At 37.0% G+C, this 15633-nt stretch overlaps 1 protein-coding gene across 2 annotated transcripts in view; it reads right to left on the bottom strand.

Annotated features, from left to right (window-relative positions):
• LOC131034865 (protein disulfide isomerase-like 5-1) overlaps nt 1–15633 on the bottom strand; it is a 77993-nt gene that overhangs the window by 22197 nt on the left and 40163 nt on the right. For both annotated transcript variants that reach the window (XM_057966470.2, XM_057966467.2), the window contains 2 exons: nt 9072–9130; nt 8715–8890 (listed from right to left, as the gene is read on the bottom strand). In XM_057966470.2, the coding sequence (XP_057822453.1) occupies nt 8715–8890; nt 9072–9130 (235 nt within the window). The remainder of the gene's footprint in view (nt 1–8714; nt 8891–9071; nt 9131–15633) is intronic.

Below are 15633 nucleotides of genomic sequence, written 5' to 3'. Positions count from 1 at the left end.
ATAAGACTCGCACCTTGAACACAATTCGCACCTCCTCTTGAATGATAATTTCGCACTTCCTTTGTATACTCCAAATCGCATATGAAAAGATGATAAATGATGATGTGAAAATGAAATAAACTACTCCTCCTTTATAGGCGCTCACCTTCATATTGACCCTAGGCCGACTTTGGTGAATAAGGCAAATTTAAAATAAACTTAAAGGCCGACCCTTGTAAAATGAAACAAATTTTAAATCAAGCGCCCCATTTTTATTTATAATTAATTAATTTAATGCCTATAATTTTAAATAAACTCGATTTTTAAAAGGCAAAAATTAATTAATAAAGGCCCATGCGCTAATTTTAAATGCTAACTTTAATTGAATTTTTTTTTGATTTTGTCGATTTTAGCATTTAAAATAAATTCAAAAAATGATTTAACGCCAAGAATTTTAAAAAAGGGGGAAAGATGCAAACCTAACGCTCTGGTCCCTGACTGAGGGACAGGAGCGAAATCTCAATTTGGTCTTGATTCTTGTGCTTTTGACGTTAAAACCTCCATCTCCACATTGAATTTGGCATTTTTGCTGGGAATTTCGAACTTGACTAACTTGATTTGGTGAATGAATGCCCTCTAAGGTGGATATCGCCCTAGTCCCTTGGTGAGGGACAGGAGCGAACTTCCATATCTAGCTCAAATTGGTAACATTTTGTCGTTCACTTCTTTTGTGTCGCCTTCCAAATGACGTTTTAAACCTTTTGCAACTTTGCTTTGACATGATTTTCAAAGGAAAATGAATGATTTAGCTATTATCGCCCTGGTCCCTTGATGAGGGACAGGAGCGATATAGCTTCCTTGTTCAAATTGATAGTCTTTTGATGCTTGAAACCTTTGCATATCATCTTCTTAAGATACCTTGGACCCTTTGTGACCTTGTACAACCTTGACTTGGCGTGAATTTTGAAGGATTTGGCAAATATAGTAAATATCACCCTGGTCCCTTGGTGAGGGACAGGAGCGAACTTTATGCTCTAGCCAACTTTTGCTATCTCTCAAACTTTACTCTTTGTTCATCACCTTGCAAATGATATCCTTGATCTTGCGAACCTTGACTTTGACGTGATCTTGAAGGAAAACGAATGATTTAATGAAAATCGCCCTGGTCCCTTGATGAGGGACAGGAGCGATATAGCTTCCTTGTTCAAATTGATAGTCTTTTGACGCTTGAAACCTTTGCATATCATCTTCTTAAGATACCTTGGACCCTTTGTGACCTTGTACAACCTTGACTTGGCGTGAATTTTGAAGGATTTGGCAAATATAGTAAATATCGCCCTGGTCCCTGACTGAGGGACAGGAGCGAACTTCAATGTCCTGGGCTCATGCTTGCTTTCACCAACTTGCCATTGCTTTCATTGTGTAAAATGAAGTCCTTTGATCCTTCTTAGACATTTGATACTTGATAAACCTTCAAACTTTAGGCCTTTGTGAAGATTTCGCTCTGGTCCCTGCCTGAGGGACAGGAGCGAACTAGGATATTTGGTGCAAATCCTTCAATTTGGTGGTCTTTGTAACTTCGTTCTTCATTGAGACACCTCAATACGTCCTTGCCCCCTTTCACCTTGACTTGGAGTGGTTTGAACTTGGAGGAAAGGCAACATAACTAAGATATCGCCCTGGTCCCTGGCTGAGGGACAGGAGCGAATTTGTACTTTCAAGCTCAACTACACTTTGCCACCTTCAAAAAATTATCTTCAATGGTCTTGTTGTGCATCCTTTCATTCACCTTTGGCTTGGAAATCATTCAAACTTGGCAAGAAATTCATCTAAGACAAAAATCGCTCTGGTCCTTCAGTGAGGGACAGGAGCGCCCAGGCCAATATAGGTCTCATTTGGTGTCCTTCAATCTTCAATTTTGTCTTCAACGAACCCGTTACATCGTCCTTGCTTGCCTCAAACTTTAAACTTGCTTGCTTTTTGCCCAAAACATGCCTCATGAAGAATTTCGCTCTGGTCCCTGGGAGAGGGACGGGAGCTATCACTGAACTTCGCCCTGGTCCCTGACTAAGGGACAGGAGCGATTTTGCATTTTGGTCTATTTTTCCTCATGTTTGTGCCTTCAAATTATATTCAACTGGTAAAAAGCACTTCCTTGGTTCTCCTCAAGTCGTCAAATCGTTCAAATCTTTCAAGGACAACGAAATTTTGGATTTCAAGCTCCGGTCCTTCAGTGAGGGACAGGAGCGATTTTTGTCCTCCAGGCCCAAATGCTTCACTTTTCACCATGAAATGTCTTTGCTAGGGAAGATATCATCCTGCCTCAGGCTATGAATAAAAGTTAATGTCCAAAAAAGTCTAAAATTGTGCATATAAAGAAAATCGCTCTGGTCCTTCAGTGAGGGACAGGAGCGAATTTGACCTTCTAGGCAAAAACTTCATCATTTCATTGTTTTTGATCAAGTCTGGATGCTCTATCATGCTCATTTCGTCCTTCACCATGCCTTTGATGTCTCAATTCGTCCAAACAAGGTCAGGAATGACTCCACTAAGCCTTTTCGCTCTGGACCCTTGGAGAAGGACAGGAGCGAAATTTGACTTTTCGAACTCTCTATCAGGACAATTTTAATGGAATATAACATTTAAGTATAAGTGATATTCCATATATACTTTCAGGATGTTTGAGAGTGGTTTCAGACCTCCAGGAGTTATATTGCAAAATCTAGTTTTTGGAGGTTTTTCAGTTTCCAAACTTAGTCAAATTTCAGGATCAGGACATTCCAGACTTAGCCAAAATTCAGGATCAGGACCTCACTCAAGCCGGACTTGCTACCCTATTGATCTCCCCGACAGCATTCAAAATGCAAAGGCCAACTAACAAAACCCTAAAAAACCTAAAGAACAAACCCTAAAAAGCAAAAAAGCAAGGGTCCCCATTTGCAATGGGGCGATGTGTGAAAACGTCACAACAGTCTAATAATTTTTGCACTAATTGTATGCATATTAAAGATAATGGGGACAAGTGAGAACAACACTTGAACACATTACTATTTTATATACTATCCAAAGGAAAGTCTTATATTTAAATTTGCATTCCCTTATCATTTGCGAATTGACTGTATGTATGTAAAAGAATATACACATATACAACTCACTCTAATTAGTGTCATATTGTCATTCAACTGATTTCCTTTTGAAAATTAGGGAAATTATTTTATCAGGATTTAAAAATGCAAGAAGATTCTAATAATGTATAGCAAGCATACAAGACATGACCACTGATTACCATTGAACAACCTTTTAGAATATTATTTTTGGCACTCATCTATGAGATGGTTAAAACTAAATGGGGGGCAACTAAGTCTCTAAATGGAGGAATCAACAAACTACTTTTTGTAACCTTCACAATAAAATTGAGGCTAAAAGCATGTCACTCTTAGTTATTTATATTTTTTGTTTCTGGACTTCAATGTTGCATCTTGTCAAGACTGGAGTATGAATTATATTCAGGTTAATGGCTAACTTACATGTGTCTATTCACAGTAAATTGAGGCCAAAATGATAAAACAAGTCAAAGGCAGTAGAGAAAATTAAATAAAATATTTTATCATTGCTAACAGGTATAAATTTGACGTAGAACAATTAGGATATATGAGCGAGCATTAAAATTTGCATATTACGTTTGCAGCTTTTATACTATTATTGCACGGCTCAGGTTTTATATTAAACTCTTACTAGGGATTTATGCTTCAAGTTGAGGTTTTTCCAAACTATCTTAATTTTAGCCTTTATAGTTTAGGATTTAAACATTAAAAAAAAAAGATAAAATTAAATAAAATAAAGAAAATCTGAAAAAGAATACAATAAAAAAAACAAGAAGCTCAGTTGTGGGTCGAAGCAAATCAAACTCACAACAAATCAAAATGTATTTAAAACCCTTACCTCTTAAAGGCTCCATTGCAACGTCGGAGGCTATTTCCGAACTTCATGCTACTATTGCTTCCCTTCGTTCTTCTTCTTGTATGGGCACTTTGATGCATAATGACCAAACTTTTAACAATTGAAACACTTGATATGACTCAAGTCCTTCTTTGCTGATTGTGAGGATCCTTCCTCATCCTTTCCCTTACCCTTGTTCCCTTTTCCTTTATTTCCCTTGATCTTTACAAAGAGAGTTGAATTTTCATCACCATCTTTCTTGTTGGCTTTTGACTCCATCCAAATTCCCTCCTCTATAGAATCATCTCATAGTCTCTCAACGGAAGGAATCTTTTCCCTGACACAAATACTCTAAAGATGAGAACCCATTCTAAGTTCACTAGCTCTGTATCTTCACCCTTTTCTCCAACTGCTGCGAGCTAGTGACAAAGTTGTGGGAACCTCAGCAAGTAACTGACAATAGTAATCATAGTAGACATCTCCATGAATCAAAATCTATTTCTCAATATCATTTTTCTGTTATTGTTTTTGCTCTAGAAAAGGCTAACCAGAGCATCACACATCTCATTAATTGTTCTCTTCTTTGACAAGTGAGGAATTAAATGATCCTTCACTACATCCAGGATAATTCATTTGCTCTTTATTTCTTTCTTTCTATCAACTACCAGATCCTACAGATCTACAGGCAGAGCCACCTGATCCTTTGACAATTTCCCAAAGATCATTTCCTTAAAGTAACAAAGTCAACATGATTTCCAAGGTAGAAAATTTAACACACTGGCCAACCTATCCTTGAAACAAAGACTAGGCAACACCATTAAAAAATATTTTTTTGTAAAACAAACTCACAAATCTAGAAATAATGTAATTTCTAGAAAATTACCTTTTGCATTTAGCTCACTTGGCTGCCCTAACCAATGGAAAATGTCTAAACAACCACCTACAAGGCCTAGTTGTCGCTAATACAAAAACTAATGAATTTCATATTTACTAAAAACACCTAAAATAAAACCTACTTTGCGCAAAACCTAGTCATTGGGGAAAAATCTTAGGCTGCAAAACCTAGCCATGGATTTATCTGCAAACCCTTGTTGCCGCCTATATCAACATAAAACCCAAGTGCAATCTGACCTCAAATATGCTCCAATTTTCTTTTCACAAAAAAACAAGATTTTTTGATAAAAATTCCACAATTCATTGGGGAAAAAAATTAATTTGCAAAATTTTTACCTCCATGAGCAATCACAATTTTTCACTTGGAAAAAATTGTGATTTTCAATTGAAAAAGTTACGGGCAATTTTTCAACAAAACCCCTTGGCTGATATTGTACTTTAAAAGAATCTGCGATTTTTCATTTAATTCTAGCCACAATTTTCTTCCAAAACCTTGCAACCCCTTCAAATAAATTTACCCACGAGATCCTTTTCAATACTGCTCCGATACCATATTGAAATTCCAATCACAATGATTAATTACTTAATGCTTTGAAAATATTGAATTAATCTCACAAATCATTGAAATTCAAACTGCAGGAAAAAACACAAGTGCACAAAAATTTTACACAATGAAATCTGTTTTGCATTCCTTTGAAAGCTTACAAGGAAACCTCCACAACTGTTATAACTCACAGCAGCTCAGGATTATTACATTGTACTGACAAGACTACCATTCTTATTTCACGTAGGAGATGACTTGGAAAATAAGTTTAAATCATTAGTGCATGTCTGCACTTTATTAGACTTAATTAATTTAATAAAATATTTTCACTTTATCACTTCAGTGAATTATGAAATATAAACAATTCAAATTACTTGCATGTTCACATTGAACCTGTGCAGAAGTTCCACACTGAGCTAAGAACTCAACAATTTTTGTATTATAGACCTAAGGGATGATCATGAAAATATAAAACCAAACATAAAAGGATGGAGACAGCCCTAATCGGCGAAGTCACATGTTTTTGGCCAATGCAGCTGACCTACAGAAATTATTGGTGCACAATTAAAAGATTAACTCTTTAAAAAAGGTAAGACTGTTAAAGGCTTTTTAATAGTCATTTTCAGTTTTGAAAAGGAAAGAAGAGATATCTTTTTAGAAGCCCTTGAGTTATGGGAAGACCAGGTTGGTATGTGCACCCCTAGGTTGACAGCTCTGATCCTTAAAAAAGGCATTATGAAAGGTCCCGGATTAGGTTATGCAGGCTATTGACTGAGTTTCAAAAAGAAGAAATTTCCAAACTAATTAGAAATATTCTGGGTAATAACATATGCCAAGCAAAATTGACAAAAACTTATCTACTCTTTGTATCAACATGTATCTAACTAAGCCTCATCCTCAAACCATATCATTGAAATCAGAACAAATGGATAAAAGTGTTGGTGTTGGAAATAAGCCACACCCGGACCGACAATGGACTGGTCCAAGAGGGGCCAGTAGCTCAGTGGTAGAGCACTCCAGCAGCGTATGGAAGGTCCTAGGTTCGAGTCCTAGCTGGTCCATGTCTCAACATGGTATCAGAGCCAGGTCCAGGCTAGGAGCCCCAAGCACACGAGAGGTGTGGCTTAAAGGGGGGTGTTGGTGTTGGAAATAAGCCACACCCGGACCGACGATGGACTGGTCCAAGAGGGGCCAGTAGCTCAGTGATAGAGCACTCCACCAGCGTATGGAAGGTCCTAGGTTCGAGTCCTAGCTGGTCCATGTCTCAACAAAAAGATGTGATAGAATAAAAAAGCATCACTTCTAGATGCAGATTGTGTCATTACCATAGGAATTTTGTGAGAGAATGTCTGTAAATGATAAAACTGCCAGCCTTAAAAAGGAGGAGGAATCTTTTCAAGAACCAATAAAAGTAGTTCAGAGAAAAACGGTACAAATTTGGAGACCAAGAAGCCCCCCCTGGAATCAGCAAATAAATTTGAAGCTTTAATGGTAGAAGAATAGGATATGGTGGAACAAGAGTTCCAAAAACTGAACTTTCCTGTCAAAGAAGCTTATTGAGAGAGCCAAAGAGAACACTATAACTTGTCAACATCTAAGCACAGCACACTGGTATCCAGGCTAGTGAGCTTCTGAATCCAGCTTCATGTTCCCTGTTGCATCCTATTTTAGTATATTCACTTCTGCAGTTAATTTTCTGATTTCATTCCTGTACTTCCAGTTTTCCTTGCTTCCATTTCCCAGCTCATTAATGTAAATTGTAATGTAAAGTTCATTTGACATAGCCTTAAATTTTATCTTACATTGGGTCAGCAGCTGCAGCTGTTCACCAAAATCCTTTATCCTAATAGATAGTGAGCCAGTTGATTTCTTTAATCTCTCACGTAAATTGAAAGAAGACTAAATCTCACCATAAATATTCATTGTTGTTGCTGAATCATCAGGTAGGTCACGGATGCCTCTAAAAAAATAGGAATCTGAGAGGATGCAGTGACTGTTGACCTATAGCAAACCTCCCATTAGCAATTTGTAGATGACACTTGTCTAGCTGGAGAAGCTCAAGTTCAAGAAGCTCAACAAAAGAAAGGGATCTTATAGATTTATGATAGAGTCTCGGGCTAAAAGGTCAAAAAGCTAAGACCAAGGATCTTTCTTCAACGCCAACAAAAATATGTGAACCACCATTTGCAGGATTTTGGATATAAACCTTGGTAACATCCACTATACTAACCTTAGCATCCCACTATTTGGAGGAAAGAACTCTCATCTCTTATAAAATGATTTGATAGACAGAATACTGACGAAACTTGCAAGTTGGAAAGGGAAGTGGCCATCACTGGCTAAAGGGATCCAATATCAAAGCTACCTTTCAATGATTGCCAGCTTATGTAATGTTTGTGCTTCCAATGAGCTCTAAAGTAACATTGTCATTCTGGAAAATTCAGAAGAAATCCTACAGAATGGAACTGAGAATAGGTAGAAAATTCCATAGGTAAGTTAGTAAAGCATGCCTACCTACAAACTGGAGAGATGTTAGTATCAAGACAAATAAAAGAATAAACCTAGCTTTGGAGGCTAAGCTAGCCCAAAAAAAAAAACCTTCAAGCATACTGCTAAGAAAGCACTTGAAATTTAGGATCCCAAAGTCAATTTTAACTATGAGGAGCTGACATAAAGGTCCTCAAGGATGGAACCAATAATAAAATCTTTAGGAAACCTAAGACAACTGCTACGATGAGAATTAAGAACAAGTAATAAAGTTTCCTGCTTGGAGGCTGCTCAGATCAGTTCTCCCCTTTCAACCATGGATGAATTCAAGGAGCTACAAATGTAGAGCAATGTAATGATTGGTGAGACAGTGAAAAGCATATTAAAGAGACAAAATCTAGTTGGAAGGATTGAAAAGGCATCCTACCTGAAGACCAAAAAGAGATTGCAAGCAAGCTATCTTTTTTTCTTTTCAGACATAGATGAGAGGCATTTTATATGGATAAATCCTCTAACCATTACTGAGAGGAATTATAGGTTGGACTGCTGAAGTTTTGAACAGACTAGATGCTTTTTGGAAAAATGTTGATTCTCCTCTTGATGGTAGTACTGAAGCAGGGATGTTCACCCTCTTTGCTTATGTTGGCAATGGACCCAGCACAGTCTTTACTTGACTATCTGATAAACTATCTATGAATCTATTGTAATCTTATTTCAGATGTGTGTTTTCCAAAAAGAAAAATGAAACCCTACTATAGCTCTGGTAAACATTATTCATCATGTTCAAGTGCCTAAAATAGTACAACCATGAACTAAAAACTCCCATGCATTCGACTTTAGCCACTCAGACGTAATTAAAATAATAACATACCTGTGTATTTTTCATATTCTTCTCCATTGTAAAATAGCTTAAAGGTAGGGTATGAATGAATATCAACTTTTGAACAAACTGGTTTACTTGTGCTGCAATCCACCTGTGCTATCTCCACTGAGTCCTCACCTTCAACAGCCTTTCCAAATTCATCCCACAATGAATCTATCTTCTTGCTGTAAATACCAAAAGTATTGACCTTTAAATTTAAGAAATAAATCTAAAGTTCTTCAAGTCAGATAAAGGAACCGCAGCAAATAGAAAAACACAAAGGAAAACTGGCAACTTTTCTACAAGAAGATGCAAGGATGATATCAGGAAGTACTAATACGACAAACTTAAGATTTAGGAATGTACCAGTGTTTGCACCATGGCACACAGAACCGAACAAACCAGAGAGTATCCTTCTCTTTTACCTGAATCAGAAAGTCATAAAAGGTGTTAAGCTATGTTACAACCCTGAATAATCAAGAAAAGGAAAAATCAATTGGCATTATTTTCATCTGATGTACAGCATTTTTGCATAACAAATATAACCAAAGAGGTTTATCTCTGAATGATATTAGCCAGATCAAAAACCTAGAATCCATTTCAATGGGCATAGTTTGAATGTTAATCCCAAGTTATTGAAAATTGCTCTCTCTTTACCTAAGTCTGTGGTTGCAGAGATTGCGTTTCTTATTTCTTTTAACTTAACAAGAATATATTTTTTTGGAAATCAAAAATGAAAAATAGATGGACCAGGACCTATCAAGTATGCACATTTCTTTCACTTCAGGGATAAAGGTGAAAAGAATTTATAAATCCTATAGCTCCTATGATTCTTAAACTATCTCCAAGAGATCCTTTTCTACAATACGTCTATATTCCATTACGATTCATTGTTTGATGCTTCTAGCCACCTAATTGACTTCCTCCAGAAAAAAAAATCGACAACAGAAATAATCTGCTATTCTATAACTGCCTTGCAGAGGTTTTATTAATTTTTTCATGGTTTCCTGCATATGGTTTTTTCTCTCTGAGAACAAATATTGAAAAAACCTAGTGATCGGAACCATCCTTCCAGCAAATCGATTCCATATTGTCTTAACTGATTTGAGATTGTGCATGGTATTAATTGCCTCCTACCTTCATTTTCTTTAGGGATAATTTTAGCATTCTTATCCCAGGGAAACACCATTATCATTTTAAATAGAGTCCTAGCATTCACTTTCACAACAACATACGGTCATCAGGCTGTTTACTTATTAAGCTCACTTCTGCTCTACCCAATTAAGCCACCTATAAAACTTCCTCGCATAAAAATCATTACCTTCTCTTGTATTTTCTTCACTATTTTCATTTCAGTGCACCTTCTAAAATAATAGAAGCTTATACATTCTGTTCGTTTGTGCATTATTTGGGATTGGATCTTGTCAAAGTTCTACATTTGTAGAAGTTTAAATTATATAATTCAAGGAGGACTGAATATGAACAAAAAGCTCAATGATTCACTTCTCTTCTTTACAAGGGCAGTACATTGCTAAACAAAATGGTGTCGGGAAGAGACACCTCTTGTTCTCATCGGGTGATTCTCCAAGATGGATACTTCGCTTGGGTACAAGCAAAGTGTATGGAGATATCTCCAAGTGTCAGAAGGTTTTGCTTGAAGTTTCCTATGGATAACACTAATGGGATTCCAATTAGTGTCATCCAATCACCATCCAAGAAATGAATACTGATCCGTCCATGTGGGGCACAAAGAACTAATACTTCAAATGAGTAAACTGACTTGGATTTCAAACCATATCATTCAGATTACCATACATTTGACATAAGGTGATCAGTAAAAAAAACTGATAGTAAAGTTTAAAAATCCTAACACTCATTACCAATTAACATTAAGAACACATGGTTTGTGTTAGCCAGATTCTTCATCTAGTTGGTATATGCAACATCTTCTATTCTGCTTGCAGGATACTGCATATGTGACTTAGAGAACAGTCAAATGCATATAACAATAGAGAATACATGACCAAGAGTCATGTCCCTATGAATTGTAATGGTTGAGGCATTATATATACTGTTATATTAAATAAGGCTAGAGAAAAGATGAAAAGAGAAAGTAGAATATAGAAATTGTTACGGGACTTTTTCCCGTGGAATTAAATAGTAATAAGAGTGTTAAATAAATGTAATTATAAAAAATTATGAAAGGGAGTGACTTTTGTAACCACCCCTGAGAAATTATTTAAACCTATATATTAATAAAGGAGATACAGAGAGCAGTACAGGTAAGGGGAATAAGTAGAGAGAAAACACAAGACGAAATAGTTAAGGTCTTTGGCTGGGCATTGTGCATTGGAGAAGGGACACATAGCATATCCAACTCGGGGTACAACATACAACCGGAAGTGTCCTAGCCAGGCCTGCATTTTTCATGCCATGAAAGCATGCAGGGTTCTGTATAAGAACTGTGTCCTCCTGGAGTGCTTCCTTACCGTGGAAAGCTTGGACCTGTAACTGATCCTCTGCGTGCCGGATAGCAACTTCTGCGGATTTCAAAGAAATGTATTGATACATATATTTACAGTTACTGATATCGAATTGGTTAATTTATTGTTGCACATTAATGTTATTAATGTTTATTCATAATATATTTGTTGCATATTATCATTGTTATACTTAAACTTTATTAAGAAAAGAGCAAATAAATTAGCGTAAATTACCTTTAAAGTGCATTTAATATTGTATAAGAACTTTCTATTAATAAAATAATTACCTTTTGTTTGAATAAATTTACTTCGAGTAAAACAGAGATTACATTAGGTATAAGAGCCAAACAATGGGGATAAATAAATGGTAGGGTTAATATATCTTGAAAATTTTTACCTATAAGTATAACCATCTGATAAATTTAATCTTGTAAACAAATCATACTTTTGATTCCTGACTTTTGTTATAATTAATTTAAGGAGAGCGTCAACGAAATTTACCTCGGTGATAAATTTACCATAGCTTGGAGATAACATTAGCTAAATTCTCTTATAAACACTTCTTCGCTATTGTGTTGGCTTTCCATTTACAAATTAAACGATTCAGAAAATAAATGATCTCGCATATTTAATTTTGCAAGATATCGCTCCCATGAACAACAGCTAATCATGCCTAATTTCAGTACCTAGTATAAACAATAATCAATCAATTAATTTCTGCTTTATATCACTGATAAATTTACTTCACATGTGATGTGCACCGCATTAGGATTATTACCCAGACCCTAAATCCTATTATTACCTCAGTTCTTTATAATCATTTAGTGTGCAACGATCACCCAAAACTTTCAAATCTCCATAAAGCAGATTTTCACAAGAAAGAATTGGGGATCATATTTTATCCCCCACATTCAGGGTAGCGAAAGCTAACTTTTCACTGGACATTTGGGCATACAGAAAATAGATTAATAAAAGGGGGCTGAAGAAATTAATATATCATTCAAATTCTCCATATGTTCCACATATTATAAGAAGGAAGTGTAACATTAAACTTGATGTGAGATTGATTCCATAAAATACTACAACTTAACGATTACGAATCTCCCTAGCCTATCTAAATTATCCATTCATCCGACCATAGAGAGATTCTATTATGCCAGCGTAGTTCTGATTCTTCCGTAAAACCCGAGTCTGCTGCCACTCTGATAAAAAAGAGAGGAAAGCACATATGATAGCTTGTGCCACTCAAATCTGAAATGGTTTCCATTTTTTTTTTGTTGTCCCATTTATGGAGTTGTCAATTACAAATATTGTTGTGAATGCTTGGAGATTAAAAGATGATTCATTCACTCCTCGAATTGAAAGTACCGTAGTGTTGTGACCTTTTTCACACATCGCCCCATTGCTACTGGGGACCCTCTGATTTTCCTTCTTTCTAGGGTTTTGTTAGCATCCTGTGACCTTTTTGCTGCAGTTTCACCAAGCCTTGTTCCCAAGTGTGGACACCACCAGAGTGCTTAGAAAGGCCAAAGGACGAAGATCGCAATCAATTTGGACGAATTTGGACAACTTTCTATTTTTAGAAAGTTTGCTTTTTTTGCTTTTTCCTATTTTTTAGGAGGTTTCGTTTTTGGCATTTTCAGCCCGATCCCCGGTATGGCTATTTTTAGAAAGTTTTTCCTATTTTTTAGGGATGTCTGCTTTTTGCTTTTTCGGGATGCAAACCTAGGGTTTACACTTGCACCACTAACCTGCTTCGACCGAAACTCGAAAATTCCAAGTTTTGACCTAAAAAAGCTAAGTCCCTAGATTTTAGGCTTTTTGCTTTTTCGGATGCAAACCTAGGGTTTACACTTGCACCACTAACCTGCTTCGACCGGAACTCGAAAATTCAAAGTTTTGACCTAAAAAAGCTAAATCCCTAGATTTTAGGCTTTTTGCTTTTTCGGGATGCAAACCTAGGGTTTACACTTGTACCACTGACCAGCTTCGACCGGAACTAAAAAAATCCAAGTTTTGACCTAAAAGCTAAATCCCTAGATTTTAGGCTTTTTGCTGTTGCAGATGATCCACCTAGGCCTGAATTTCAAATTTCAAGTTAATCCGGTTAAATTAGATTAAACTGTGAAATTTTGAAATTTCTCTGAAAATTATTCTAAGTCTGGCTAACAAGGGTTTTGAAGTATTTTTGCAGGTCCAAACCCCACCACGATGCAAATGAGGCTATCCAGAAGTTCGCCATGTGTTGAAGAGGCCATGATGGCCAACACTCTAAAGTCTGCCCATGAGGGGATGTGTCAAAGTCCGCCATGTATGCTTTGGGAGCTATGTGGGAGCACTCTCCAAAGTCCGCCATGCATTTGGAGGCCATGTGGGAGCTAAGGCCAAAGTCCGCCATGCCTTAGGAGAGTCATGAGGAGGGACCTTCAAAGTCCGCCCCATGCCTTAGCCAAATTTTCACCTTGATGGAGGCCATGAAGGAGCACACCTCAAAGTCCGCCAAGGCTAGAGAGGTCATGAAGGTGGAGAGCCTTCCAAAGTCCGCCCAAGCAAGAGAAGGGATGCCTAAAGTCCGCCCAAGTGATGGAGGAGCTATCCTTAAAGTCCGCCACACCTTAGGGGGGCCATGAAGGAGTTAGCACCAAAGTCCGCCCAAGGTGGAGCACTCTCCAAAGTCCGCCCCATGCCTTAGCCAAATTTTCACCAAGAAGGAGGCCACGTAGGAGCAAAGGCCAAAGTCCGCCAAGGTTAGAAAGGGTCATGAAGGAGCACACCTCAAAGTCCGCCAAAGGTAAAGGAGACCATGAAGGTCCTCACTCCAAAGTCCGCCCAAGAAGGATGTTGCTTGAAGCCCGCCTAGGCCAAGGTGGAGAGGTCTCCAAAGTCCGCCATGTATGTGTAGGGTGTATAGGAGTGTAGCCTAAAGTCCGCCCAAGCATGCCAACTGATGGAAGAGCCAAGTCTGAAGTCCGCCATAGGATAGAAGGCTATGAGGAACCTTATCCAAAGTCCGCCTGGCCCATGAGAAGCCTTGTCTAAAGTCCACCAAGGCTAGGGAGGCCATCTAGGAGATACCACCAAAGTCCGCCATAACTTGGAGAGGTATCCAAAGTCCACCAAAATTTGAAGAAGATGGAGATAAAATTCAAAAATCCACCTACACATTGAAAAGTCAAACAAAGATGCCAGTGATGTCACAAAATCCACAAAGATTTCAAAATTAAATCTAAAATGAGTAAAATATCTAAGGATTATTAAAAATCCTCAAAATAAATCCAAAATGGAAAGTTTTTTTCCTAGAAAAAGAGAATATTGAAGGAATATTGGAAAATTATTGAGATACTAATTCAAAATGGAAAGTTTTTGAAAGGGAATATTGGAAAATTATTGAGATATTAATTCAAAATGGAAAGTTTTTTTTGAAAGGGAATATTGGAGAATCAATAAATATCTTCAACTTAAATCAAAATGGAATGTTTTTTTTGAGATATTGTCTTAAAACTGGAAAACATGAAGTTAAAATTAGAAGTATGGGTTGGATGATTTTAAGGGTTTCTACTTGAAGATTTAACCTTGTCTACAAATACTTCATTATTACACCAAGAAGTTCAAAGTTACTAAGGAGAGCTAAGTAAAGTATGTCAGTTTGAAGATCATCTAGAGAAAATTCTAGATATTGCTGGAAGTTGGATAATATTTTTTGGCAAATGGTTTACAAATTTCTGGAGAAAGGCAACTAGTACAAGGAAGAATCATCCAAATTTTTTTGAATTTTCTGAATTTTTCGGAGAAAAATTCTAGCCTTACTTCTATCCAGGTCAGAGGTGAAATTAAAATTGTGAATTTTCTGAATATTTTCCAGAATTTAATAAATGGTTTTTTCGAAAATTTTGGAGGAAGAAAATCATTTTTTTGGCTAAGTATGAAATTTTTTTGAAAGTTCTGACACTTGGTGGTAACCACAACCAACCTTAAGACTGAGGGTTTTAAGGTGAAAATTCGATTTTTATGGCTAAGTATGAGAATAAAAAAGAGGAAAATTTTCCAACACTTAGCCATTTCGCAGCCCTGTTATTTTCAAAACTTTGCAAATCCTTTTCTAACTTTAAAATTTCCATTGTTTGCCTGCAGGCCTTATACATTATGAAATTCCAAGTAGACAAAGATGCTCCTCCAGAGTCGAGGATGACTTCAAAGTGGAAGAACATCAGCGACACCAAACTTGGACACATCAATCTGAGGGAGTTTAAGAAGCGAATGTTTGGTCTAGACAACCTTGTGCCTACCACCATTGCGCGAAAAATGATGAAGAGTGGTATCGTGCACGCTATCGGCTTCCTCCCCACCATGCAGTGCAATGAACTAGTAGTCGAATGTGCCAAACACTACAACCCCATCAGTAAGGATATTGTTGCACCTGATGGAAGAGTGTTGGCGAATGTCAG

The sequence above is a fragment of the Cryptomeria japonica genome, chromosome 5 (assembly GCF_030272615.1).
Source record: "Cryptomeria japonica chromosome 5, Sugi_1.0, whole genome shotgun sequence".
NCBI lineage: Eukaryota > Viridiplantae > Streptophyta > Pinopsida > Cupressales > Cupressaceae > Cryptomeria > Cryptomeria japonica.
Note: the sequence above shows the minus strand (reverse complement) of the source record. Positions and strands in the feature narration are given on the sequence as shown.